The following is a 24,222-nucleotide window of genomic DNA, read 5'->3' as shown; positions in this document are numbered from 1 at the left end:
GAGGTGAGCAGGCCAAGATCTCTGGTTTTGTGGAGCTAACCATGTCATCTGAAGAATGTCCATAGAGTGCTGCTCAATTCCCCACAGAGAGGGGTGGGTGACAGGGCAGATGGTAAAAGGAACTTCAGGCATAATATTACTGAGTCAGGAGTAATGGTGCCTGAGGAGATGGTGGTGCCTCTGCATTACTTGTACTTGCCATGGAATGCTTCTCCCAATTCCTTTTCAGAAATTTTGTGGCGAGAATGGGAGGATTTCTCCACCCAGCCAGATGCTCAGGGCCTGAAGCCAGGAGATGGCCCTCAGTTCCAGTTCACTCTGATGTCTTATAACATCCTGGCTCAGGACCTGATGCAGCAGAGCTCAGAGCTCTATCTACATTGCCATCCGGACATCCTCAATTGGAACTATCGCTTCATGAACCTCATGCAGGAATTCCAGCACTGGGACCCTGATGTGAGTGAAGTGGGGAGTTGCCATCTTGCATTGTTGCTGGACCTGGGCTGTTTCCCAGTGCTCTTAGAAGATGAGTTCAACCCCATAGTTGTTCAAATGATTGGAGTCCTATCTAGGGTTAGAGTTTGCCTGCCTAGTGTCAGTGAGTTGTTGGCAGATGCTGAGAAGAATCTCCCTAGGTGTGCACTTTCCAGCACCTTTATGCAGGAAGGGAGGCTTGAGGGATTCAAGGAGCAGGAAAATCCAGTGCACATGTCTAATCTCTTCAGCTTAGGTCTGGGCCTGTTCTTGCTGTTGGTGACTGGGAAGTTTCACTGTGACCCAGCAGCTTCCTACCTGGCCTCAGGACCTGCTCCTAGAGGGTGGGGGTCACATTCCAGCACTCCAGAGTGATTGGGTTCCTTGTCAATTTCCCAGATCCTGTGTCTCCAGGAAGTCCAGGAAGATCATTACTGGGAGCAGCTGGAACCCTCTCTGCGAATGATGGGTAATGCAGCTCCCTGGGATGCTTGCCAGGTTTTCTTTCTACAGCCTTGCCTACTCTCTCCTGAAGACCCATCCTTCCATTTTGTCTTGGTAAACCCTCAGTTGCACCTGTGAGCTAGCTCCTTCCATGTGTGCCTGAGAAAGTAGAATTCTGCAGTTTTAAAGCAATTCTGACATACATTGCTATTTGATCCTTGAAGTAACCAATGTGGTGAGACTGTTATTATTCCCATTTTACAGATGAGAAAACTGAAGTTCTGAAAATTCGTGTGACTTCCTCAGAATCACAAAGCTACAAAACTAGTAGATGTGGAGCTAGGAATCCAGCTTGTCTGACTCTAGATTCTGGGCTCTTTTCTATCATGTTACATTGCTTCATACCCTTCCCTCCTTGCCGTTCCAGCCCCTCAGTCACCTAGTTACAACTGTAAGGGGGAACCTGCTGAACCAAGGAAGTGGCAAAGGCTTCTTTACTGAGTAGCAGGAACAATGCCTCAGGGGCACACACTGGGACTGCTGGTGCTGGTTGGAAGGGATTCAGGCTTTAATGACTCTGACTCATCTCCTTGGTGGGGTTTTCCTTGCAGGCTTTACCTGTTTCTACAAGAGGAGGACCGGGTGTAAAACCGATGGCTGTGCTGTTTGCTACAAGCCCACCAGATTCCGCCTGCTTTGTGCCAGCCCTGTGGAGTACTTCCGGCCTGGCTTGGAGCTACTTAATCGGGATAATGTGGGCTTAGTGTTGCTACTGCAGCCACTCATCCCAGAAGGCCTGGGGCAAGTCTCAGTGGCCCCACTGTGTGTGGCAAATACCCATATCCTTTACAACCCACGCCGGGGTGATGTCAAGCTGGCCCAGATGGCCATTCTCCTGGCAGAAGTGGACAAGGTGGCCAGATTGTCAGATGGCAGCCACTGCCCCATCATCTTGTGCGGGGACCTAAATTCTGTCCCTGATTCACCTCTCTACAACTTCATCAGGGATGGAGAGCTCCAGTACCATGGGATGCCAGCCTGGAAGGTGAAATGGGAGAGGCCACAGTGGGGGTGGGAACATGGTCTAGAGAGAGATTCAGCTGTTAGCATCAGTGCTTCTTCTGTGGCAGGGACCTCAGTACACCTGCTCTGGCCTGTTCCTCTTTTTTCTTGTTATGTTGAATAGCTTGTACCCAAGCCTGGAAGTTAAGAATTCTTGAGTACTTTGGCATGTTGGAATTTTTTTCAGTTTTTATCATTAATATTTTTAATTAACAAGTAGTACGTGAGTATGTACTTGGAGGAACTTAAACATTATACAGTAAGGCACAGGCCTGTTTTATTACCCACATTCCCTTTCTATTCTCTGAGTCACATAATGACTGTTCTAAGTTTGGTGGTAGTCTTTTAGCTTGTTTTCTTTGCACTTACAGTGATATCTGCGTTCCTATGATATTGTAATCGGTGTTTACATTTGTTAAGCACTTAACTCTGTGCCATGTGCTATTTTGAGCACTTTATACTCATTAACTCATTAGTTTTCACAATTTCCATCATGGCTTTCATTTTATAAATGAGGAAACTAAAGCCCAGAAAAGTGAAGTAATTTGCCGTAGGTTATGTGGGTAGTTAGTGGTGGAGCCAGGATTTGTAACCAGGTGGTCTGGCTGCAGAGCTCTTACCCTCAAATACTGTGCTGTGATTGCTTATAACAGCCAATATGTAATCTGCCATGTGTGTTTTATAAACATGATACACTACTATATGTTTCATTTGTAGCTTGTTTTTTTCCACTCAGCAATTTGCATATGGATCTCATTCCTTCTAACTGTTGAGTGTTGATGACAGACACCTCATAGTTTTATCAGCTTGTGCTGATTTCTTTATGTCACTTAATCTCCTTGTTCCTCTATTTTGCCCCTGCTGTTTCAATTTATTGACTAACTTTTGGCAAGGCACGATGGTGGAAGGACACAAAACGATTGAATTACTGTTGCGCACATGGGATTTTATGTAAATGAGCCAGATGTGTGCAGAGAAAGGCATGATCTTGCCCTAAAGGAGCTGTAATCAAGGAGCTCAGGGAACGAGGAAAAGAAATGACTGCCTGCCACATGACAGGCACTGTTAGGCATAGTGAATGAGAGCACTTGCTTTGAAGCCAGACAGTCCTGAATTCAGATCTCTGCTCTGCCACCTTGAGCAAATTACTTAACTTTCTTAAACCCAATTTGCCTCATCTATACAATGGGGGATATAATGGGACCTGCCTCAGAGGTGTTTTTTTGGGTGAATTAAATAAAATAATGCGTGTAAAGTGTTTTCCAGTATCTGGTTCAAAGTCAGTAACTGGTAGTGATATTAAGATTCTTAACTGTACATGGTATTATTATCCCATTTTATTTTTTTATTTATTTATATTTTGAGACAGAGTCTCGCTCTGTTGCCCACGCTGGAGTGCAATGGCATGATCTTGGCTCACTGCAACCTCCGCCTCCTGGATTCATGTGATTCTCCTGCCTCAACCTCCTGAGTAGCTGGGATTACAGGAGTGTGCCACCATGCTCGGCTAATTTTTGTATTTTTAGTAGAGACGGGGTTTTACCATGTTGGCCAGGCTGGTCTTGAACTCCTGATCTCAGGTGATCCACCTACCTTGGCCTCCCGAAGTGCTGGGATTACAGGCATGAGCCACTGCGTCTGGCCTCTCCCGTTTTATAGTAGGAGATGTTGAACCCAAGAGAGTTAGCTAACTTGCCCAAAGTCACACAGCTATTAAGTGGCCATTGAATTGCAGATCTGTTTTACTTCAGATGACATATTGGAAATTTATGCTGTTATAGGGCAGGGGGATTCTGTCTATCGCTACTCTATCCCCAGCACCTAGCTAGTGTCTTTTGGCTTTCAAATATTTGTTGTTGTTAAATGGCATAAAGGGACTTGCTACACACGTTGGAGATGTGCAGATGACTGATGTTGCCGAATGTTTCCCCTACTACGTTTTGTCCGTTCCCAGGCTGCTCATTGGCTTTGACCGAGGATGGTGACGTAGATACGGTAAAGTGCTTTGGTGCTTTCCCATTTGGTTTGACCCTGTGGTTTCCCAGTAATAGATTCAGGATATTAGACCTTGATCCAGAAGATCCAAAGATGAGGATAAACCTTTAACCATTGCAACTTAAAGCCCCTGAGAGTTGATATTCCCTGTGGAGGAGAATTGTATTGATTTTTTGGAGGTAAAATTTAGGGAACCACATGTTCATACTATTCGATTCCCCTTGATTCAGTCTCTTATCCTCCTCCTGTTTCATGGACATTTCAGTGTTGCCAGTGAAAAAGTAATGGTTTTAATTTGGTCCTTATTTTTAACCTGCCCCTGAGACTTACACGCTTGCTTATACCATGTATGTAGTGTGTGATTGTGTGTGTTTGTATTTGTCCACATGTCCCAAAACATGGGCTGTTATTTCCTTTTTCTATCTTGGTTTTCTTATTCCCACCCTGCTCTTTCCTTGCAGGTATCTGGACAGGAAGACTTCTCTCATCAGCTTTACCAGAGGAAGCTGCAGGCCCCCCTGTGGCCCAGCTCCCTGGGCATCACTGATTGCTGTCAGTATGTCTCCTCCTGTCACCCCAAGAGATTAGGTGAGCACACGTCACATTCTTGGTTGGCTGTGTCTTCGTGTCCATTTTGGGAGAAAGCTGGTGTCTCAATGACAAGAAAAAGTGTAATCCCTCATTTCTTTTAGCATATTCTTCTGTTTTCTCACTGTCCTCCCAATGGCCGTCCAATAAAACGGACAACTTTAAATCACAGCCATTGGAAAATCTCCTTGTCTTCTGAATCCTTCCTCTGTGGATCTATGCTGGAAGTTGCTTGGTACTAAGGAGGTCTCAGCATGTTGCTTCATCTTCTTTCACTATATGGCTTTTCCTGGTTTACAGAGAGACGCAAGTATGGTCGAGACTTCCTGCTACGTTTCCGCTTCTGTGGCATCGCTTGTCAGCGACCAGTAGGATTGGTCCTCATGGAAGGGGTGACAGATACTAAGCCAGGTAATGGAAACTAATCCCAGTTTCTTGATCTTCTTTCTTCTTCACTCCTGATGTTTGTCAGTTATGTGGTTTCCTGCTCTTTTCTAAGTATAGTTCTTAGAGATTAGCTTCTGGTAATACGTATACTTGGAAGCCCAGTTGAGTTCAGTGGCCATTGCATGGATGTGCAGTGTGATAAGAGCACCAGACCAGGAATCAAGACACCTGGGTTCTAACTAGCTTTGAGAGCTTGGGTAAGCCACTTAACCTTTTTAGACTTAAGTTGTTAATGACTAGCATGTGTACAGCATATATAGGGGAGAAGTTATACACGATGGGGCTTTGAAAATCATAAGGTGACAGTGGTTCTGGTTTAAATAAAAGTTGATCCTACTGATAAATTTCAGATTGAATGTAGCAGCATATAGTTGACATTCTCCCCTTCTTGTCTCTGAAACCACTTCAAAGCAACAAGGAGAATGGAAAAAAGAAATGTAAACTCCATTGTAGACAAAACTGGGAGATTTGAAGATACCTGACACCAAGAACCACAACACAGAAGGAATGCCTGCAAGAAGTACTGGAGATCGTGCAGGGGTGCTAGAGGAAGTGTAGAGAGACTTATCTGGGGGATATGTGGATCTCAGAAAGAACTAGCTGAGTACTTTTTTCCATCTGGAGCATAAAACCGAAATCCCTTTTCTTTTTCCAACAAGAATAGAAAGCACAGGTCACGATAGGAGAGTCTCTGGACCAATTTTGATCATATGAGGCAGTGGAGGAAGGACTGATCAAGGATCAAGCCATATTTCTGTTAAACAATCTGGTCAAGTGGTAGAGAGGGTAGATAAGATACTTGTAGAGCTGCGTATCTCTTTTGGCTTGGGAGAGAAAGATTAAAAGGATGCCTACATAACCCTGTGTCAAAAAGAAAATTCCTGTTACTTGAAATACCCAGTCCTTCCCTTATATAAACTTTGCACAAATAACTGGTGGAGAAAAACCTCAACTAATTCAAAGCTGGGTTGTCAAAAAGGAAGAGCATGGAATCTGTACTAAAATACTACAAGAAAAAAGGAACAGAAAAACAAAAGGCAGATAAAGAATGTTTAACTTCAAAGATAAAAATAATTGCCATGGAGCTTATAGAAATTATGATGACTTTCTCATGAATAAAGAAATTGTCTTTATTTTTATTTTATTTTATTTTATTTTTTTATGACGGAGTCTCACTCTGTCACCAGGCTGGACTGCAGTGGCACCATCTTGACTCACTGCAACCTCCGCCTCCTGGGTTCAAGTAATTCTCTTGCTTCAGCCTCCGGAGTAGCTGGGATTACAGGCGCACGCTGCCATGCCTGTCTATTTTTTTTTTTTTTGGATTGTAGTAGAGATGGGGGTTTCACCATGTTGCCCAGGCTGGTTTCGAACTCCTGACCTCAGGCATCTGCCTGCCTTGGCCTCCCAAAGTGCTAGGATTATAATCCCTCATGCGTGAGCCACTGCGCCCGGTCAAGAAATTGTCTTTATGAAAGAAAGAGCACAAAAATAACTGCCTATAAAGTAAGTTCAGGCATGTGGCAAAACATCAGAAGATGAAATGTAAGCTGCAGAGCTCAGAAAAGAAGTGGAATAAAACATAAAAATATTACAAAAAATAAAGACAAAATTGTATGCAGCACAAGTAGGAATAGATACTGTTGAAAACAAGGTAAGAGACAGGCCCGGAAATCCAAACAAAACAAACAAAACAAACAAAATGAGAAGTAAAAGGTTAGAAAGGTTTAGAGAGAAAATGACAGTAGTGAAAGATAAAGGAGATTTAACTTATACATAATTGGAGTTCCCAAAGAAGAAAGCCTATAATATAATAACACAGAAAAAATATTTAAAGATAATTATTCAAGAAAGATTTTCCCAAAGTGAAAAGATGTGAATTTTTAGATTGAGAAGACATGTGTCCCAGTAAAAAATGATACAGGAGCCAGGCACCCTGGCACACACCTATAATCTCAGCATTTTGGGAGACCAAGACAGAAGGATTGCTTGAGCCCAGGAGTTTGAGACCAGCCTGGGCAACAAAGTGAGATACCGTCTCTACAAAAAATCAAAAAATTAGCCAGGCATGGTGACGCGTGCCTGTGGTCCTGGCTACACAGGAGGCTGAGGCAAGAGGATTGCTTGAGCCCAGGAGGTCAAGGCTGCAGTGAGCCATGTCCGTATCACTGCACTCCAGCTTGGGTGACAGTGAGACTAAAGATGTAGGAGAATTAATACTAAGACATTCTAGTGAGGTTCTTGGAAGTCAAAGATGAAAGAGTCTTTTGGGCAAAAAAAAAAAAAAAAGATGTAGGAGAATTAATACTAAGACATTCTAGTGAGGTTCCTAGAAGTCAAAGATGAAAGTCTTTTGGGCAGTTAAAAGATTGAGCTACTTTGAAGTCTAGCAGTAATGAGGTTGACCTCAGACCATTTTTTTTTTTTTTTTTTGAGACAGAGTCTTGCTTTGTCATCCAGACTGGAGTACAGTCGTGCTATCCTGGCTCGCTGCAACCTCCGCCTCCTGGGTTCGAGTAATTCTCCTGCCTCAGCCTCCCCAATAGCTGGGACTCTGGGCATGCACCACCATGCATGGCTAATTTTTTTGTATTTTTAGTAGAGATGGGGTTTCACCATGTTGGCCAGGCTGGTCTCAAACACCTGACCTCAGGTGATCTGCCCACCTCAGCCTCCCAAAGTGCTAGAATTACAGATGTGAGCCAGCGCACCCAGAAGACTTCAGACTTCTTAATATTGACATCCAACTCCAGAAGACAGTGGATTAAGGTTTCTAGGAAAGAAGATACAGTTCAAGAATATTATACTCAACTAACAACCTTTTTTCAAGAAACTACTAGAAGAGTAACTGAAGGCAACCAAGCAATGGCCAGGAAAACTATAGTAAAAGGACTGCTGATTAACACTGAATTTATTTTTTTCTTGTAAGAGTTTAATTTGAATTGGCATTTTTCACAGAGCAACAAACATGTCTGTGGCCCAGTTTATTTTTAATTGCAAAGTGAAAGTATTATTACAGCTCTGTCAATAGCAATAGTAATAACAATGATGGCCACCCTGTATTGAGTGAACCAGCAGGTACAGGAACTGGGATAAGTAAATTCTGTGTCAGTCAGGTTCAGGCAGAGGAGCTCAGTGGTTTAGGATTACAAAAACAGTAACAGGATCTCACTTAGATAATTTCATATTAAGAATAGGTTATTTAAATCAGTGATGTACTTGAATGAAACATAAAATAAATAGTAACAAAATTAAACCAAGAACCTTTAAAATATGTACTGACAACCACTTTGTAGGTAGAAAAGACTCATTCTATAGGGGCAAAATAGCCAGTTCCCCAAAGGTGCAAAATAACAGTAGTATTTTGAAAATTGAGATTAGATTTGGGTAAACACACTCATTCTCCACATACTCTGAATGTACCCTTCTGTTTGTTCAGTGCTCCTACCCAGGGCTGAACAGGCTCTTGATGAATCTCTTTTAAAGGCTCTAAATCTAAATTTTTTTTTTTCATGACAGAGTCTTACTGTTTCACCCAGGCTGGAGTGCAGTGGTACAGTCGTGGCTCACTGTGTAGCCTTGATCTCCTAGGCTCGAGTGATCCTCCCACCTCAGCCTTCCGAGTAGCTGGGACTATAGGCACATGATACCATGCCGAGCTAATTTTTGTAATTTTTGTAGACACGGGGTTTCACCATGTTGCCCAGTCTGGTCCCGAACTCTTGAGCTGAAGCCTTCCTCCCGACTCGACCTCTCAAAGTGCTAGGATTATAGCAGTGAGCCACCATGCCCAGCCAACTCTCCTTATTTTAAAAGGGCCATGAATGGAGTACAAGGAGATCTTAGTGTGTGAGTTCATTTTTTCTAGAGGCTCTGTTTAGATATGCTAACAATACTTCCAGTTCAATACCAGAATCATCCAACCCAACTGTGCATTTCAAGACATGACAACTTAACTGTGACACTAGCTTGAATGGGGAGCCTCTGAGTACAAAGAAAGATTCAGTGCTAGGTAGTGATGGTTTGATTTTTCCCATAAGCTGACATTGCATTGTAGTGGAGCATTCTGCGCCATCAATGTGTATAATAAAATATATTGTGATTTTTACTATTTCCAACTCCCTTTGTTTTTTTTGTTTGTTTTGGTTTGTTTTTTTTTTTTTTTTGAGACGGAGTCTTACTCTGTCACTCAGGTTAGAGTGCCATGACACAATCTTGGCTCACCGCAACCTTTGCCTCCTGGGTTCAAGCAGTTCTTGTGCCTCAGCCTCCCGAGTAGCTGGGATATACAGGCATGTGACACCACGCCCAGATGGTTTTTGTATTTTTAGTAGAAACAGGGTTTCACCACGTTGGCCAGGCTGGTCTTAAACTCCTGGCCTCAAATGATCCACCCACCTTGGCCTCCCAAAGGGCTGGAATTACAGGTGTGAGCCACCAGGCCCAGCCCCCAACTCCATTTGTAATGGAATAATTTGTTAAAAGTATATTTAATTTTTAAGTTCTCCCTCATTGTTAACATTTCTATTATGAATGATTTCTTTTTTCCAGTATGGTTCTTAAAGATACTGTCTTAGTCCATTTGGGCTGTTGTAACAAGATACCATAAACTGGGTAGCTTTTAAACAATAGAAATTTATTTCTCATGGTTCTAGAGGCCGGGAAGTTGAAGATCAAGGCACTGGCAGAGGCTGGGTACAATGGTTCACACCTGTAATCCCAGCACTTTGGGAGGCTGAGATGGAAGGATTACTTGAGGCCAGGAGTTTGAGACCAGTCTGAGCAACATAGCAAGACCCTGTCTCTACAGAAAATTCAAAAAGATGAGTTGGGCATGATAGCATGCAACTGTAGCCTTAGCTACTCAGGAGGCTGAGGTGGGAGGATCACTTGAGCCCAGAAGTTTGAAGTTACAGTGAGCTATGATTGCCCCACTGCACTCCCGCCTCGGCAACAGAGACCCTGTCTTTAAAAAAAAAAAAAAGGGCACTGGCAAATTTGGTGTCTGGTGAGGGCCTGCTTCCTGATTCATGAGCATCATCTTCTCAATGGTGGAAGAAGAGGAGGAAAGGAGTCTCTTTTGGGCATCTTTTATAAGATCACTAATCGTATCCGTGAGGACCCCACACTCATGACCTAATCACCTCCCAAGGTGCCAAGTGCCACCTCCTGCTGTCATCACCGTGGGGGTTAGGATTTCAACATATGAATTTGGTTGTGGAGACACAAACATTTAGACCATAGCAGACATTAAAAGGAATTACTGTGTTTTCTTTCTCTTAGGCACTGGCCCATTACACTGAATCCTGGAGCTTTAAGTCTTTTAACAAGTAAGAGCAAACCATGTGCACAATTTAGCACATTACAGAAAAGGCAATTGCTAATGGGTGATTTTTATAAACTCCTAGTTAACAAACTGACCAGAAGGTCACATAGTCACACAGCAAAGGCTAAGGCTATCTGGTCAGTTTTCTTTTTCTTTTCTTTTCTTTTTTGAGACAGGGTCTCACTCCGTTGCCCAGGCTGGAGTGCCCAGAGTCTCACTCTGTTGCTCACTGCAACCTCTGTCTCCTGGGCTCAAATGATTCTCCTGCCTCAGCCTCCCAAGTAGCTGGGATTGCAGGTGCGTGCCACCATGCCCAGCTAACTTTTTGTAGTCTTAGTAGAGATAGGGTTTCACCATGTTGCCAGGCTGGTCTTGAGTCCTGGCCTCAAGTGATCCCCCCGCCTCAGCCTCCCAAAGTGCTAGGATTACAGGTGTGAGCCACTCTGTCTGGCCTGTCTGGTCAGTTTGCTAAGCAGAAAAGTTAATTTTAGCTTGTTTGTTTTTTTAACAAGCCTACAGCTAACATAAAAGAGCAGGAAAGTCCTAAATCCAGCTTCTCTACTGGCTGTTGTGTGATACAACTGAGGATCCTCTTCCCAAGTACTTGTAGAGGAACTTGCATGTGTTTGGCTGCTACTGTTGCTGAATGGGCCCAGGAAGAGGCTGGAGCTCATGTAGAGGTAGCAGCTCATGTGACCTGGAGCAGAGTAGATGGAAGCCTTGAGTCCTGTATAACTGCCAGAGCAGTACTGTTTGTTCACAGTGCTGCATGGTAAAAATGGTGTCTGGGGAAATCATGTTTAAGATCCTGCAGGTCACTGTGATTTTGTGTGTGTGTGTGTGTGTGTGTGTGTGTGGCATATTGTAATGATAAAGGATGTAACTCAAAGATACTAGTGTTAAGAATGTTTATGCTCCAAATAACATTGCATCTATAATCACAAAGTGAAACCATAGGCTGTAACATGGAGTAATGGACAATAACTAAAGGCAGAAGGCTTTAATTGATCTTTCTGAGTCTGCAGTAGATCAGGTAGACAAAAGATGACTAAGAATATAGAATAACTAAGTAACATGTCAGATGATAAATCTGATTCATATATATCAAACACCGAACATTGACAGCAGAGAGGACATTTTCTTTCTAAGAATTCATAGGAAATTCTTAGGAATTGATCATATATTAGATCATAAAGCACATGCAATAAACATGTAAGTTAAAATTGAAAAAGAGGCTGGGCACAGTGGCTGACGCCTGTAATCCAGAACTTTGGGAGGCTGGCTGAAGCAAGTGATTCTCTTGAGTCCTGGAGTTCGAAATAAGCCTGTGCAATGTGGCAAAACCCTGTCTCTGCAAAAAATAGAAAAATTAGCCAGGCATGGTGGCATGTGCCTATACTCCCAGCCACCCAGAGGCTAAGGTGAAAGGATGGCTTGAGCCCAGAAGGTCAAGGCTGCAGTGAGCTGTGATCACACCTCTGCCTGAGTGACAGAGCGAGACCCTAGCTCAAAAAAAAAAAAAAAAAAAAAAAAAAGAAAAAAATACTGTGAACTGGGCATTTAAAAAACTTTTTGATCAAAGAGGAAAATTTAAACTGAAATTGCAGAATATCTGGAAAATAACAATAATGAAAATACCATTGTATTTGTTGGATATAGCTAAAATGGTGTTCAGGGAAAAATTCATAGAATTACATAGAATATTTAGAATCAGAATGATATTAATAGATATGAAAGGATGAAAATGAATTAAGGCACCCAGTTCAAGAAATTAGAAAAAAGAAAGAAACTGAAAGCAGAAGGAAAGAAGATTCAAATGGAAATAATTTTAAAAACAGAAAAATGGAAGAACTCATAAACCCTTAAGAGTTGGTTGCTTGGATGAAAAACAGCTGTCAATTAAAAAAGCTCATTAGCTAACCTACGTAAGGGGGAAAAGAGGAGCAGTAACAAGCATCCAGATGCAGAGGAATCAAGAATCACAAGGGTTTTTGTTGTTGTTTTTGCTCAACTAAGTGCAAAAGAAATGGAAAATTTGGTTGGCATATAAATGTAATTTACTAAAACTGATTCCCATGGAGATTGCCTGAATAGATTAATGACCATGGGGTGAAAAATAATAGGAAAAGTTCTCAGAGATACAGTCCCTCAGAAACACCAGGCTCAGATTGATAGGGAATGTCCTCAGACCTTTCAAAACATATATTTCCATTATTTAAATTGTTACAAAGTACAGAGAAAGGGGCCGGGTTATTTTTATGGAATAATATTGACACCGACACCTGACAAATACGCAGAAAGAGAAAACTACAGACTCTAATGTTCTCCACCTATGAATATTGATGCAAAAAAATTTAAATGGAAGATCAGGAAACAAAATCTAGCAGCACATTGAAAGAGTAATATACCATGACCAACTGGAGTTTATTAGAAATATAGGGATAGTTCAATATTGAGATATCTATTAATATAATTTTATATATGTGTGAAATCTAAAATATATGAAACCTGTGCCATTCTCTGTATAGATGTTGAAGAGACATCTGTTAACATTCAACATCTATTCTAGATTCTTTTAAAATGAACCCTCTTAAGAAAAAAATGGATAATTTCTTACACCATTGAAATATATTTATTTCAACTCCAAACAGCATCTTGATTAAAGAAAAAAACTCTAATAGCATTCCTGTTAAAGTTAGGAACAAGACAAGGACAAGACTATCATGATTTAACTGTGTTTGGAGATACCAGCCAACAGAATTAGAAGTAGAAAATAGAAATATAGCAAAATAGAAGCATAAAAGTGGAAAGGAGGGTAAAATTATTACTTGCTGATGATATTGTTTTAAAACTGGTAATCCAAGAGAATAAACTAAAACAGCATTAAGCATTGAGATAATTCTGGAAGGTAAGCTGGGTACAAAATTAATGTGCAGAACTTAGTAGTGTTCCTTTATAAAGATACATGTTTATTAAAAGATAATGAAAAAAATACACTGTGTAAGAATAACAAAAAGAAAAAATATAGAAATCTAACAGGAAAAATATAAGGCATATAAGGGGGAATTTCTTTTTTCTTTTTTTTTTTTTTTTTGAGATAGAGTGTTGCTCTGTTGCTTACGCTGGAGTGCAGTGGCACGATCTCGGCTCACTGCAATCTCTGCCTCCGATGTTCAAGTGATTCTTCTGCCTCAACCTCCGGAGTAGCTGGGGTTACAGGCACCCACCACCACGCCCGGCTAATTGTTTGTATTTTTAGTAGAGACGGGGTTTCACCGTTTTAGCCAGGATGGTCTCAATCTCCTGACCTCGTGATCTGCCTGCCCCAGCCTCCCAAAGTTCTGGGATTACAGGCGTGAGCCACCGCACCTGGCCTAAGTGGGTATTTCATTTCATCTAAACTATCAAATATATTGGCATGAAGTTGTTCATAACATTCCTATATCCTTTTTTTGAACAGTTTTATTGAGATGAAATTCACATGTCATAAAATCCTCCCATTTTAAGTGTGTAATTAATTGGCTTTTAGTATATTCAGGGTTGTGCGACCATCACCATGATCTAATTTTAGAACATTTTCATCACCCACAAAGGAAATCTTACACCCATGAGTCACTTTCCATTCACTTCTCCCCTTGTCAAAAATCAATTGACCGTAGATGTATGTATTTCTGGACTCTCAGTTCTGTTTCCTTCTTGTCTGTGTCTGTCCTTATGCCAGAACCACACTGTCTTGGTTACAATAGTTTTGTATATAGTAGTCCACCTTCTCAGTGATTTTGCCTTCCTTGGTTTCAGTTACTCATGGTCAACTGAGGTTCAAAAACATTAAGATACTCTGAGGGAGAGAGAGACCACATTCACATACCTTATTACAATATATTGTTATAATTGTTCTATTTTATTATTAGTTATTGTTAATCTTTTACTGTACATAATTTATAAAGTCAGCTTTATTATAGGTATGTTTAGGAAAAAACAGTATATTTAGGGTTTGGTACTGTCCATTGTTTCAGGCATCTGCTGGGGGTCTGGGTATGTATCCCCCATGGATAAGGTGGATTACTGTACTTTTGAAATAAGGATGAGTAAGTTCTCTGACTTTGTTGTTTTTAAGATGATTTTTGTCTCTTTTGGGTCTCTTGCATTTCCACATGAAATTTAGGATCATCATATCCATTTCTGCAAAAAAAACAAAACAAAACAAAACCCAAAAACCAACCAGTTGGGATTTTGATAGGCATCTACAAATCTTTCCTTTCCTTTCCTTTTTATTCCTCCTTTTTCTCCTCCTCTCCCCTTTCCTCCCTCTTCTTCCTTCCCCTCCCCTCTTCCTTCTCCTCCCCTCTCCTCTTTCCTTTTTTCCCCTCTCCCCTCCTCTCCTTTTTCTTCTCTCCCCTTTCCTTTCTTTTCTGTGACAGGGACTCAGTCTGTTGCCTAGGGAACTATTGCCATTTTAACAATATTGTCTTATGGCCAATGAACATGGGCTGGTTTTCCTTATTTAGATCTTTAATTTCTTTCCAAGTTTTGTAATTTTTAGTGTGCCTACACTATTTTTATTAAATTTTTCCTAATTATTTCATTTTTTGATGCTATTGTAGATGGAACTGTTTTCTTTATTTCATATTTGGATTGTTGATTGCTACTGTATAGAAGTATTTTGTGTATTGATCTTGTACCTGCAATCTTGCTGAACTCATTTATTAGTTCTAATAGTTTCTTAGTGGATTTCTTAGGATTTTCTCTATATAAGATCGTGTCATCTTGCAAATAGAAATAGTATTCCTTCTACTCCAATCTGGATACCTTTTATTTCTTTTTCTGTCATAAATACTCTGACTAAAACTTTTGGTACAGTGTCAAATAGAACTGGTGAGAACAGACACTCTTTTGTTTCTGATCTAAAGGGTAAAGCTTTCAGTCTTTCATTAAGTATGATATTAGCTGTGAGTTTTTCATAGATTCTCTTTATCAGATTGAGAAAGTTTTCTTCTATTCTTAGTTTTTTGAGTGTTTTTAACTCATGAAAGGGTGTTGGATTTTGTCAAATGTTTTTCCTCTGTCCAGATAATCATGTGGCTTTTTTTTTTTTTTTTTAAACTTAAGTGTTCTATTGTGACGTATCACATTCTATGATTTTCAGATGTTAAACCATGCTGACATTCCTAGGATAAATCTTATTTGGTCATAGTCTATAATCATTTTATATTTTGCTGGATTTGGTTTGCTGATATTTTATTGAGGAATTTTACATCTGTATTCATAAGGGATATTGGTCTATAGTTTTTGTTGTGACATTTTATCTAGTTTTGGTGTCAGAGTAATGCCTCATGAGTTAAGTGTCTCCTCTTTTTTTTTTTGGAAGTGTTTGTGAAGGATTTGTATGAATTCCTCTTGAAATGTGTGCTGGAAGTCACCAGTGAAGCCATTGAGCCTGCTGTTTTCTTTGTGGAATGTTTTAAAATTACAGATTCAGTCTCTTTATTTGTTATAGGCGTATTCAGATTTTCTGTTTTTTGTTGAGTTATTTTGCATAGTTTGTGTCTTTCTAGGAATTTTTCAAGTTTATATGAGTTATCCAATTTGTTGGTATCTAGTTATTTATAGCATTCACTTACAGTTATTTTTTATTTCTAAATGGCTGGTGATGGCCCCTCTTTCATTTCTGATTTTAGTAATTTGAGTATTCTGTTTTCTTGGTCTAGCTAAGGGCTTGTCAGTGTTGTTGCTGATCCTTGTTATCCTGCTAATGTTAGTAGGATCTGTACTAATGTCCTTTCTTTCCTGATATTGGTAATTTGTATCTTCCTTTTTTAACATTCGTATGTATAATATGTATGTGTGTGCTTATAGATGTATACATATATGTAATGTGTATGTATATATGTATGCATACATACATAGACACACACAATGGATGGTATGTAATAGAAAGTCTTTGAAGGAATATACCAGGAATTTGGTAACATTGGTGGCTTCTGGAGAAGAGAATTGAGTGGCAGAGGAGGGCAAATGAGAGGGAAACTTCACTGATATTTTTTGATACATTTTGATTTTGTACCATGTGACTATATGGCTTATTTTTTTTTTAAATCAAATAAAAACAAAGGTGAGGAGCCACAGAAGATAATGCTGTGTTAGACGCCCTACATCTGCTTTCTGAGGTTTTTGACTTTGGTTTATAGTCATCTTCTCCTCCTCACTGTTTCTCTTCCCTTTCTCCTCCTGGATCCTTCTGAAGCAGTCCAGTCGAGTATCAGAGGGATTTTAGGGTGAAAGGTTCTGACCCTGTTTCACTGTCTGTGGATGAGAAAACCTTTTTCTCTCTGGTCCTCTGCAGAGCGACCTGCAGGTTGGGCTGAGTCTGTCTTTGAGGAAGACACATCGGAGCTTGAGCCTGCCTCCTCCAGGTAACCTTCTCCAGTTCTCTTCTGTTTTCAATCCAGCCCTAGCCTAGGTGTAAGAGAGAGATTCCCACTGGTTGTCCTGAGGCTGACTTGGGGGAGCACTTTTTGATAAGCTCTTTTTCCCCTAATATCTGCTAAGCTCATAGAGGGTTATGTAGGCATGCAGAAGCCAGAGGTGACCCACCCATGTTCCTGCAGGTGAAAAGGCTATGTACTCTTTCCTCAGAGGGTAAAGCCTCACAAAAGAGGCCTGGGCCCCAGACAGGGGTACATTGGGTATACTTTACCAGGTAACAAGCAGATAGTGGGGGATAAGGAGTGTCAGGGAGTTTCAGTACAAATGTGTGTTTCTAGGCTAATTTTAGCTAAGACTGCCAGCCCCTTGTTAGCATGGGAAGGAATTGGCTGAGATTGAGTCATTTGAGATCATCCTTTTAAAAAAAATCTTCATAAAACCCACAGAAAAAGTGACCTAGGGAAAATTTAGTAATTTTTGTTGACTAATATTTCCCCCTTCATCCCTGTAGGACTGTAGGTACCATCCAGCACTGCCTCCACCTGACCTCAGTATATACCCATTTCCTGCCCCAGCGTGGCCGCCCAGAGGTCACTACAATGCCATTGGGTCTTGGAATGACAGTAGATTACATCTTCTTCTCAGCTGAGTCCTGTGAAAATGGGAACAGAACTGGTAAGCCTGATGTATCCTGGGTTCCTCCACCCCTAGGTCCCTGGGAACAGCTAATGGTAGGTCAGGCATTTGGTAGCATGTCTTGGGCTGCTGGGATTTAACCAGTAAAGGAGCAGATTTCATACCTCCCTTGCGCAGGTCATCCTTATCATTCTCCCCATAGGCCACTTGCCTGCCTTGTCTCTTCTTACTCTTGCAGCATTAAAGAGAGGAGGGTAGGACAATCACTCCCAATCCCCATTTTAGAGGTAAAAATAGAGATCTAGGAAGTGGTGGAATTTGTTTAATGACAGCCACTGAGTGGGGGACTTGGTTAGGTTAGAGACCTTATTTTCTGTCTCCTCTCCCCATACCAGTAGGCACAGTATAGCAGTCTCCCAGCCCCATGCCTGTATTGTGTAAAGAATGTTTCTTTCTTTTTTTTTTTTTTTTTTTTTTGAGACGGAGTCTTGCTCTGTCGCCCAGGCTGGAGTGCAGTGACCGGATCTCAGCTCACTGCAAGCTCCACCTCCCGGGTTTACGCCATTCTCCTGCCTCAGCCTCCCAGGTAGCTGGGACTATAGGCGCCCGCCACCTCGCCTGGCTAGTTTTTTGTATTTTTTAGTAGAGACGGGGTTTTACCGGGTTAGCCAGGATGGTCTCGATCTCCTGACCTCGTGATCCGCCTGACTCAGCCTCCCAAAGTGCTGGGATTACAGGCTTGAGCCACCGCGCCCGGCAAGAATGTTTCTTTTTCGCCAGGCATGTGTATTACTGGTTCACACCAGTAATCCCAGCACTTTGGGAGGCCAAGGTGGGTGGATCACTTGAGGTTAGGAGTGAGACCAGCCTAGCCACATGATGAAACCCTGTCTCTACTAAAAATACAAAAAATTAGCCAGATGTGGTGGTGGTGCCTGTAATCCCAGCTACTTGGGAGGCGAGACAGGAGAATCGCTTGAAATCGGGAGGCGGAGGTTACAGTCAGCCGAGATCGCGCCACTGCACTCCAGCCTGGGCAACAAGCATAAAACTCTGTCTCAAAAAAAAAAATTGGCCAGGCATGGTGGCAGGTGCCTATAATTCCAGCTACTCAGGAGGTTGAGGCAGGAGAATCACTTGAACACGGGAGATTGTGTCACTGTACTCCAGCCTGGGCGACAGAGCAAGACTCTGTCACCAAAAAAAGAAAAAAAAAAATTTTTTTTTTTAAGTATTTGAATTGATGGCTTATGTTTAAAATTCAGATTTTATGGGCTGGGCGCAGTGGCTCACACCTGTAATCCCAGCACTTTGGGAGGCCGAGGTGGGTAGATCATGAGGTCAAGAGTTCAAGACCAGCCTGGCCAAGATGGTGAAACCCCATCTCTACTAAAAATACAAAAATTGGCTAGGCATGGTGGCAGGCACCTGTAATCCCAGCTACTCAGGAAGCTGAGGCAGGAGAATCACATGAACCCAGGGGTCGGAGGTTGCAGTGAGCTGAGATTGCACCACTGCACTTCAGCCTGGGCAACGGAGTGAGACTCCATCTAAAAAAAAAAAAATCAGATTTTATATAGGAAACCTGGATCTCTAGCTTCTCTTGGAAAATCAAAAGATCTTGTAATGGTGGGCTCTCCAGCTTGCCCCAGTCCCCTAGAACTCACCTGTCTATATTCGTTGATGATATTATGGAGTATCTCTGAGAAGATGAGGCCTCCTCAGCCAGATGCTGCAAGAGGAGGTGAGGGGTGGTGGGCAGCCAAGGGGATGCAACCTGCAGAAGGCATAGTTCCCAAAGGGCTCTGCCACTGCCTGCCCATGCAGCGTGGCTGTGGCTGCTTTTACCCATTGGCTTTTGCTTTGTGCTCCAGATCACAGGCTGTATCGAGATGGAACTCTCAAGCTCCTGGGTCGTCTCTCCCTTCTCTCTGAAGAGATTCTCTGGGCTGCCAATGGCTTACCCAACCCCTTCTGCTCTTCAGACCACCTCTGCCTGCTAGCCAGCTTCGGGATGGAAGTCACCGCTCCATGACGGGGCTCCCAGGGGAAGAGAGCTTCTCTTTCAGAAGAGCTCAGTGGATCAGAGACTGTGGAAAAATCCCATGCTTCTGGAAACTTAGATCCAAGAAACTTACATCCCCTCCCTTCCCCCTCCTTCTTCCCTTTTTCCCATGGTTAGATTTTCTCCAGGCCTGGCCGCGTTCTCTGCCTGTGGTCCTTGCCTCACCCCAACCTCTTCCTAATCCTGTGCCACACACTCAGTGGCCTTGGGAGAGGCAGAAGGGGGGCTCCCCCTTCCTTCCATGTATCCAGAGCTCCCCCTTGATTTTTAATTACCAGGGTTGTGGGAGTTATTGATTTCATTGGTTATTTGCTTTCAGGCTGTTTCTTGGTGTACCTTCTGACCTGACCTTTTCCCTGCCTTCAGGACCTCTGGGCCCAGCCCTCTTGCCAGGCATGCACATGTGAGATATGCATATCATGTATGTGTCCTCTTGGGGTGAGACTGTTCTGCACAGCCATGCCTGCCTCTGACCAGTCCACTTTTCACATTGGGGCTGTAGGCCTAGGAGCAGGTTCAGAGTCTTCCCAAGTACCTGTGTATGACTAGGCAGCAGCAGGGCATGGCCCCATCTCTCCTTTTAGCCTCTGTGTTTCATTAGGCATTCATCCTGCCAACCAGGGCAGGCCCGGCATCTGGGCTCTGGGAACAAATGGGGCCCACATCCTGGAGTGGCAAATTTTGGGGGATGCGCTACTTGTCCCAGCGGGCCCTGTGCCTCCAACCCAGAGCTCCCTACAGACCTGGTGTAATTTCTCAAGGGCCCATCCCTTTCCCCAGGCTTCCCTGAGGGAGGTGGAAGTTTGAACCCTTAGGTGGAGTTCACTGGGCTAGGGTAGTGGTGTGAGGTTTAAAACTATTTAAGGATGAGGAGGAGAAAGAGTCTTCAGGAAACTCTTGTTTCACTGGACTCTGCAGTCTGCAGAACTGGGGCAAGGGTAGGAGTTCCAGTAGGGGAAGGAGCAGGTAGACTCTGCAGCTGCCTCAGGTGGGACTCAAGACCTAAACTGATTCTCTTTTCCTCTCCATTTCTAAGAAGCAATTTTCTGTTCCTCTCCTCCCACCACTTTTTACTTTCTGCTACCTCCCGTCTCCTGCTTCCCTTCCATTTCCTTTCTAGAAAACCCTGGTATTCAACTCAGTCCAAACTGCCTCAGCAGAAAGGTGGCCTTGGACAAAACTGGTCCAAGAATTTGAAGTGGCAGTATTTGCAGATTGGCTCTGTCCAGCAAGGATTTAGCTGCTTGTTGCCTCTGCTTTCCCTCCCCTCACACAGAGGTGCCCTGGCTTATTCAGGGGACCCCTTAGTCCACACTGTGTCACCTGCATGCCTTAATCTTTCATTGCTGGGGTGTGGCCTTGGGAGATCCTGGGCCAGCCCCTCCACACATCTCCCTAAGTCAGAGTGGCTGCTGGCCCTGGTAGATTTGAGTGCTTTTGCCTCACTCGACCTTCAGAGTGGGACTGAAGACAGTGGCCGAGAGACTTGAGTTTGGGACAGTGAGCCAGGGGTTAAGGTTCTTTCCTTTTTTTGAAAGCCAAAGACCCAGTTTGAATTGTGCTGCTGCATTCATGGTTAGAAGCTTTCCATGCCTATGTTCTAGGGAATTTATTTTTCTATGTGTGTATATTTTTAAACTTTGTTTCCTGGGTACTGGGCATGTGCCTATCTGAGCCCCAGGTCTGTCTACACCCCACCATTCATTCTGTCTGTCCGTCCCCTGGACACTGCCTAAAAGGGTCTCAAGCCAGTGCCCTATGGGTTCCTAGGACTAGGGCCCGTTACTGTTCTCTTCTGCTGGGAAATGCAGCTTTAAAATGGCTAACGAGGGCAGAGGGCAGGTGCTTGATAGTTTGTCTTTTCCTTGCTTTCTTTCTTGTTTCTGTTTTGAATATGAAATGGGGTTTTAAATGGTTATTAAACTCTTTTTCCAAATAAAGGTTTACCTTTTTTTCCCCCCATTGTTGGTCATTTTATTAGGATCCTGAAGGGATTAGGTCCTTGAGAGAGGGCCTGAAGAATGAGGTGGGCAGAGGAAGAGACTGAGGAGCTTTTGATTTTGGGGTGGGGTCTCAAGACATAAATCTAGATTGAGAAATGTGTTGTAAGGTTTCCCTCTATTAGCTGAGGTAAATTCCCACTGCTCTGAGGCCTGGGAGGAACAGGGCTTGAGTGAAACCGCCTGCCTTAACACTGTTGGGGTATAGCTTTCTTCTGTCCTTGCCAAGTGAGAGAATGACTCTTTGGACTGCTTTTCATTCTTCCTCCATCTGCTCCCCCCAATGCCTCCCTCTAGTGTCTACTGCGCTTCAGGAGGGTCTGTGCAAAGTGGGATAAGATGTGTGTTTTCTTGGTTAAAGCTATGGCAGCTGCATGAGACATGATGCGGGTGGCACATGCCTCTTGCTGAGCATCTATTTCTGATCTCTTTTGCATTCTGGAGCCAGGGCTGAGCAGTGGGCCATCTGTCACTGGAAAAATGTCTCTTCCTTCCTAGGCCTAACTCTACTGGTGCTTTTGTCCTCCAGCTTCCCTATGCAGTAAGACCAGCCAAGCCCACATGTCCACTGGGAGCCCTGAAACCAGGTCTGGTTTTCTGTCTTACCTGAACAGGTTCCCAGAACCCACACCAGGCCTCTGAATCAGTCTCTGAGAATCTGATTGATTTAAAGCCACTTGGTTGCTTCCATTGCACTACCTGGGTTGCAATCCACTCACTGATTTAGTAAAAAGAAAATTCAGCAGCTGGGCGCGGTGGCTCACGCCTGTAATCCCAGCACTTTGGGAGGCTGAGGCGGGTGGATCACCTGAGCTCAGGAGTTCCAGACCAGCCTGACCGACATGAAGAAACCCCGTCTCTACTAAAAACACAAAATTAGCCGGGCATGATGGTGCATGCCTGTAATCCCAGCGACTTGGAAGCTGAGGCAGGAAAATCACTTGAACCTGGGAGGTAGAAGTTGCGGTGAGCCAAGATCGCGCCATTGCACTCCAGCCTGGGCAACAAGAGCGAAACTCCATCTCAAAAAAAAAAAAAAAAAAAAGGAAAAAAAAGAAAACTCAGCTAGGGATTAGGAACATCATTTGTCCTCTTGGCCTGTTCGGTTGGTGACTATAGGTAAGTTACTTAACCGCTCTATATTTCAGTTCACATTCCTTGGTGAAATAGAAATTAAAGTTAATAATCACTTCTACTTGTGAAGAATTTTCAGATCTGAAATTGCTTTGTTTGGGCTTCGGCAAGAAAAGGGTGCTAAGAATTCCAGAGAATTACTGGTAGGAGTTGGGAGCAGATAGTTACCCCAGCCAGGCTGGACAGTTGGGCCCATTGACTGGGAAGTATTTGAAAGCCCTCAGCTTTGAGGTATATCCCCAAAAACCCCTTCCTGGCAGGGAGGGTTCCTCCTAGTTGCCTCAGTCAGATAGCATCTGCACGGCACTTCTGTTAAGTTTACACAGTACTTCTACCTCAGCTAGCAAAGACAGTAGCACTGTGTGGTGGCAGTTTAGGTGGTGTTCAGATTCGACCTTTACATCTGAGGAAACAGAAATCCCAGAGATAGAATTTGAGAATCTCCTTTGGTTTATTTCTTACCACCCCAAATTTCTCACAAGCCTTTCCAGGATCAGGCGAGGCAGGTTTTCTTGGAAGGCAGACGCTGGTGGTGGGGGCCTGGGCTTGGGGAGCTCAGAGGCAGTTTTTTACTGGAGACCAAGAAGGGAAAGGGCCAGTGAGGAGGCTGCGGCTTTTTTTGTTTTGTTTTTCTCTCCAGTTCCTGATCTGCTTTAGCTACTAACTAGAGGAATGTTCTGGTTGTTTTGTTTTTCCTTTTTAAAATTGACATGTGATAGTTGTACATATTCTGGGGCTGCATGTGATACTTTGATATATGCATACAAACTGTAATGACCAGTCAGGATATTTAAGGATGTTTATCACCTCAAGCATTTATCTTTTCCTTGTGCTGGGAACATTCCAATTCTTCTAGCTATTTTGAAATATACAATAAATTGTTAACTATAGTCTCCCTACTGTACTATCAAATACTAGAACTTAGTCCTTCTCACCATATTTTTGTACCACCCACCTGCTCTTCATTCTCCTCCCCTGCCTTTCCTAGCCTCTAGTAACCCCATTCTGCTCTCTGTTGGAGGGCTGTGTTTTGATTGGCTGCATAATGCACAGTGTGGCTTCTCTTCTCCCAGAAGTGGGAGGAGCCACCTCTGGGTTCCACCAGGGGGAGCTGCCTTGCAGCCCTGGGCTCCCATCACTCCGGTCCATGGTCCATCCCCTCTCCTCTCTCTCCTGAGCAGATGTGCTAGACAAGACTGTTCCAGGTATGGGCTAGCCAGACAGTGGCATGGTGGTGAGGGTGCAGGTCTGCTGGAAGCAAGAGAATGTGGACTTCATGGGTTGTGGAGGCAACTCTGCACTTTGTCCCATCCCCAGTCAGTCCCTATGACCTTAAGGCCTGAAGCCTCAGCTTGCTGTGGAGAGGAGAGCAGAGCCTACACTTAAAATTCTTGGAGGTTTTGTGCTTCCAACAACCAAGTCCTTTCAGGCTCAGGGTTGGAAACAGTTTGTATATCTGTGTGCACATTGTCATTTGGGCTGGGCTCAGGTGACCCGCCAGCTGACCTGACGTGGCCTCTCCTCATCTTCTGCCAGGCCTCAACAGTTGGTCCCCTCACCCCGCTGGCAGACACTAAGGGTTACAGGCAGCCTGCTTCTGGGCCATTCTGCTTGTTTCTTGGTAT

The 24,222-nt window shown here is 43.2% G+C and overlaps 2 protein-coding genes across 6 annotated transcripts in view; both read left to right on the top strand.

The window, feature by feature from the left end:
• Positions 1–21,425, top strand: part of ANGEL1 (angel homolog 1) — a 40,608-nt gene extending 19,183 nt beyond the window's left edge. For 3 of the 5 annotated variants that reach the window (XM_037984309.2, XM_007987376.3, XM_007987375.3), the window contains 8 exons: positions 230–456; positions 874–943; positions 1,530–1,963; positions 4,437–4,563; positions 4,864–4,974; positions 16,680–16,749; positions 17,274–17,437; positions 19,273–19,486. In XM_037984309.2, the coding sequence (XP_037840237.2) occupies positions 230–456; positions 874–943; positions 1,530–1,963; positions 4,437–4,563; positions 4,864–4,974; positions 16,680–16,749; positions 17,274–17,437; positions 19,273–19,433 (1,364 nt within the window). In that variant the 3' untranslated portion in view covers positions 19,434–19,486. Of the gene's footprint in view, positions 1–229; positions 457–873; positions 944–1,529; positions 1,964–4,436; positions 4,564–4,863; positions 4,975–7,450; positions 11,818–16,679; positions 16,750–17,273; positions 17,438–19,272 lie in introns of those variants that run through there. The other 2 variants (XM_007987377.3, XM_073011187.1) reach the window with 2 other exon arrangements.
• On the top strand, positions 20,330–23,487 carry LOC119619060 (uncharacterized). Its single transcript, XM_073011193.1, has one exon. The coding sequence runs from the start codon at positions 20,330–20,332 to the stop codon at positions 20,951–20,953; it is 624 nt and encodes a 207-aa protein (XP_072867294.1). The 3' UTR covers positions 20,954–23,487.
• Positions 23,488–24,222: the final 735 nt, after the last annotated feature.

Source organism: Chlorocebus sabaeus, chromosome 24 (genome assembly GCF_047675955.1).
Source record: "Chlorocebus sabaeus isolate Y175 chromosome 24, mChlSab1.0.hap1, whole genome shotgun sequence".
NCBI lineage: Eukaryota > Metazoa > Chordata > Mammalia > Primates > Cercopithecidae > Chlorocebus > Chlorocebus sabaeus.
This window is presented reverse-complemented; position numbering and strand designations above follow the sequence as displayed.